The 3432-nt window shown below is 41.2% G+C and overlaps 1 protein-coding gene across 1 annotated transcript in view; it reads right to left on the bottom strand.

Moving 5' to 3' along the window:
• LOC109226076 overlaps window positions 1-3182 on the bottom strand; it is a 20908-nt gene extending 17726 nt beyond the window's left edge. The window contains exons 1-2 of the mRNA XM_019390879.1: window positions 3083-3182; window positions 1659-2197 (exon numbers count right to left, since the gene is read on the bottom strand). Of these exons, the coding sequence (XP_019246424.1) occupies window positions 1659-2197; window positions 3083-3182 (639 nt within the window). The remainder of the gene's footprint in view (window positions 1-1658; window positions 2198-3082) is intronic.

The following is a 3432-nucleotide window of genomic DNA, read 5'->3' as shown; positions in this document are numbered from 1 at the left end:
GATAAACACAAATAAGTCAAACAAGAACAAGGAACTTAGTTAAACAAGTACACATTAAACAAACAGCTTCAGGATTCGAAATGAGACCCAAAAGAAATAGGGTTTTAACATAATAACTCAGATAAAAGAATAATATGAAGAAAACCATAAAAAAATACAGAAATACGTTAAAATACAGAGATACTTTGAAAGGAAAATTTAGAGGAAAAACTACTAATCGGAGAAGATGAAGGGTCGTTTTTTAAGGAAAGTTAAAGAACCTTCGAGAAACACTTAAGAAAGTCATAGCGAGTACAGATCTATAGCAGATATGAAAGAAATAGAAAGATCTTAGAGATTAGGGTTTCAGAAAAACCAAAAGAAACGAGAAAGGCCTTGAAAGTTACCGATCTAACCAGGAGAGTCAAGGATTTGACTCGAATGGCCATGGCTGGTCGGAGAAAGGTCAGGGATGACCGGAGAAAGGTCATCGAGCAAGGACTGGACCGAATCCTTTCGATGTTTGTTCATGAAACCATAGAATCAAACACATAGGAGCCATGGAAGGCTGGTACAGGCCTCAAATGACCACAAAAGGCCATAGATTAGGTAGGTATTAGGGTGGATTAGGGTGGCGGCGGCTAGGGTTTAGGTGGTGTTGCAGAGAGAGTTTGAGAGGAAGGGGGTTCAAAGGCGGCGGTAGGTGAGAAATGATAGGCTTTTGGGGTCGTTTGGGATTAATTAAGATAAGGGGGAACGAGAGCCGTTGATCTAAATGATCAACGGCTGGGATTGAAATGGTTAGGTGGGAGACCGGGTTGGGTTGTTTAAACAGGTAAGGGGTCGGGTTTAAAAGGACTTGGGCCAAGGGAAATTGGGTTCAAATTGGGGTCAATTTTGGGCTATAATTGAAATGTAACTGGGCTATCATTTAAATCGCCAATTTTCCCCTATTAAAATTATAAAAAATAGTAAACTGATTTCTGGAAATAAATTAAAAGAACTAAAATGATTTATGACATATAATTAACCATTTAATAATACTGGACATAATCTTTATGAACATAAACGCAATTAAATCCTAAAAGAGGCTAATCTTGCAATTATACAATTTAGCCTTAAAAATACTAAATGATTTTGTAAAAAATATGCAAACACTCCCTTAGCTATATCTTAGAAAAATGTAAAAGTTAAACAAGTGAATCGCCAAAATGATAATATTAGAAATAATTATTGGGTTTTTATGGATAAAAATAGGGAAATAAATTGGTTTAAAAACCTTTAAAAATTAAGGAAAAATAATGAGACGCTTGGACATACATTATATATGCATACATATGCTATTTTGAGGGTACTTTGCATATTAAAAATATATATAGGGAAAAATTGGGTATCAACACCTCTCTTCTGGGAGATTCTTAAGCTCGGCCTCACATCGAGCAAGCTCGACTCGGGACTTGGAGAATGCTTCTGAATAAAGTGTCACAACTTTCGCAAAAAAGGAAAAGTTAGACTCAGAGCAACAAGGATAAAGCGCAGGCGTAATTTTAAAGGACGGAAACTTGTTTGAAGAGTCGATGGGCCTCATAAAAAATAAAATAAGCATCCGGATCGGGACCATCTTCGATCCATGCAAGGCATTCTTGAAAGATATCGTGCCCTTCGTGGCTCGTCCCCACATCAAGAGTTCTCATGTTCCGAGCATCTTGGAGTTGCCCCTCGAAGAACTCCGGACCAGGCGGTGAATCATCCTCGTTAATTACCCCAAGTGACCCACTCGGGGCATTCTCTTCTCTTTGAAGGGCCTCGGGACCGGGCCCCTCGGTCTCGCCCTCCAAATGACCTCCAGGACGAAGTGCTCTTTTGCTGCCCGATGGCTCGGGGACTTTGATCGAACTCCCCTCGGAGATTTCTTCAGTCCTAGAATAAACAGCATCATCCACCATCGTTTCGGAAGATTTCAAAGCATTAGTGCTTCCTATTTTTTGAACTACCAACATGCAATCGTCATCATCCCCTTCTTCATCCTTATCCCAAAGGCGTTGGGCCATTTCTGATGATAGGGCCACAGTATCGGCCTTAGCCTTTTGATCCGTTCTTTTCTTTGGCTTCGAGGGATTTGTAGGCGACCCCCTCTTTCTTTTCTTTTCTTTGGAAGGCATTGGGATCTCTTCTTCACCGGGTGGGGGCGGTTGCATAGCAACGGCATCTCTGAGGCCTGCATAAAGACAAAGTATGTATTTCACTGAGAAACATAAGTAAACAAACAAGAGAACTCACTGTGGTTTTTAGCCTCCCATGGACCTTTGGTCAGGTCACGCCAGCAGCGCTTCGCGTATGAAGAAGTAGAGGCTAGTTTTCAGACCCAACCTTCGAGGTTTAGGACCGCACTAGGAAACCAAGAAACAACTGCACCATCAGAAAGAGGTTAGATCGAGAAAAAGATAAATTCTGGAAAAAAGAAGGGGAAGTAGGGTATAAAAGTTATTATCGATAAAGATGTACTTATGTTTCATGTTCCATTCCTCGGGGAATGGCATCCTCTCAGCAGGAATCAGGTCAGATATCATGACTCAGACAAACCGGCTTATCCATCCTCGATCTTTGTCATCATCGATGCTGGAGAAAAGAGATTTCGAGGATAGGCATTGCGGCTTTATCAGGCCACCTCGATAAAGGCGAGGGCTGTACAGCCTGATCATATGGTCGAGGGTAAAAGGAATCCCGTCGACCTGGCTCGAGAAGTATCTGATTAAATTGATAATTCGCCAAAATAAAGGGTTGATCTGGCCGAGCGTCACTTGGTATTATTGGCAAAAATCAAGAATAACTGGTTCTATGGGACCCAGAGCTTGATCTGCGAAACCCAGCATAAATGGGTATGTATACACGCTTAAGTACCCCGCTTTATAAGTAGTGATGTCCTCTTTAAGGGAAGGGATCACTACATCTTTTTTCTCCCAGTTGCAGTCCTTTTTCACATGCTCAAGCTCATATTCGGTTATGAAACAGATGTATCGGGACATGGGCTCACATTAGCCTGGTGTCGATACATGTTTTTCAATTTTGAAATCAGATGTTGTTTCACACGGTGGGGGAATACACTCCTCGATACGAGGTGGCACCACTGTTTTACTTCTGGCCGGCCGCGATGATGAAGAGGCTTTTTCTTTTTGGGGAACGAATCTAGATGTTTTAGCCATTATTGTGTAGAAATTCAAGAAAAGAGAAAAGGTTGATGATGAAGTAAGGGCAAATTGAAGAGAAGGGTGAATTCAGAGAAGTTGAAGGAGCTAGTGAGATTTTGAAAACGATTTGAGAAGTAAAGTTTGCAAAATTGTGAAGTTGGCCTATTTATAGAAGTCACTTAAGCGTATTGGGGAAGCCAAATAGCCGACCTACAGCCGCCTCCAATTAATGACTTTTGGAACCGCACGAAAACAACCTTTCAGT

The sequence above is a fragment of the Nicotiana attenuata genome, chromosome 5 (genome assembly GCF_001879085.1).
Source record: "Nicotiana attenuata strain UT chromosome 5, NIATTr2, whole genome shotgun sequence".
NCBI classification, from domain to species: Eukaryota; Viridiplantae; Streptophyta; class Magnoliopsida; order Solanales; family Solanaceae; genus Nicotiana; species Nicotiana attenuata.
This window is presented reverse-complemented; position numbering and strand designations above follow the sequence as displayed.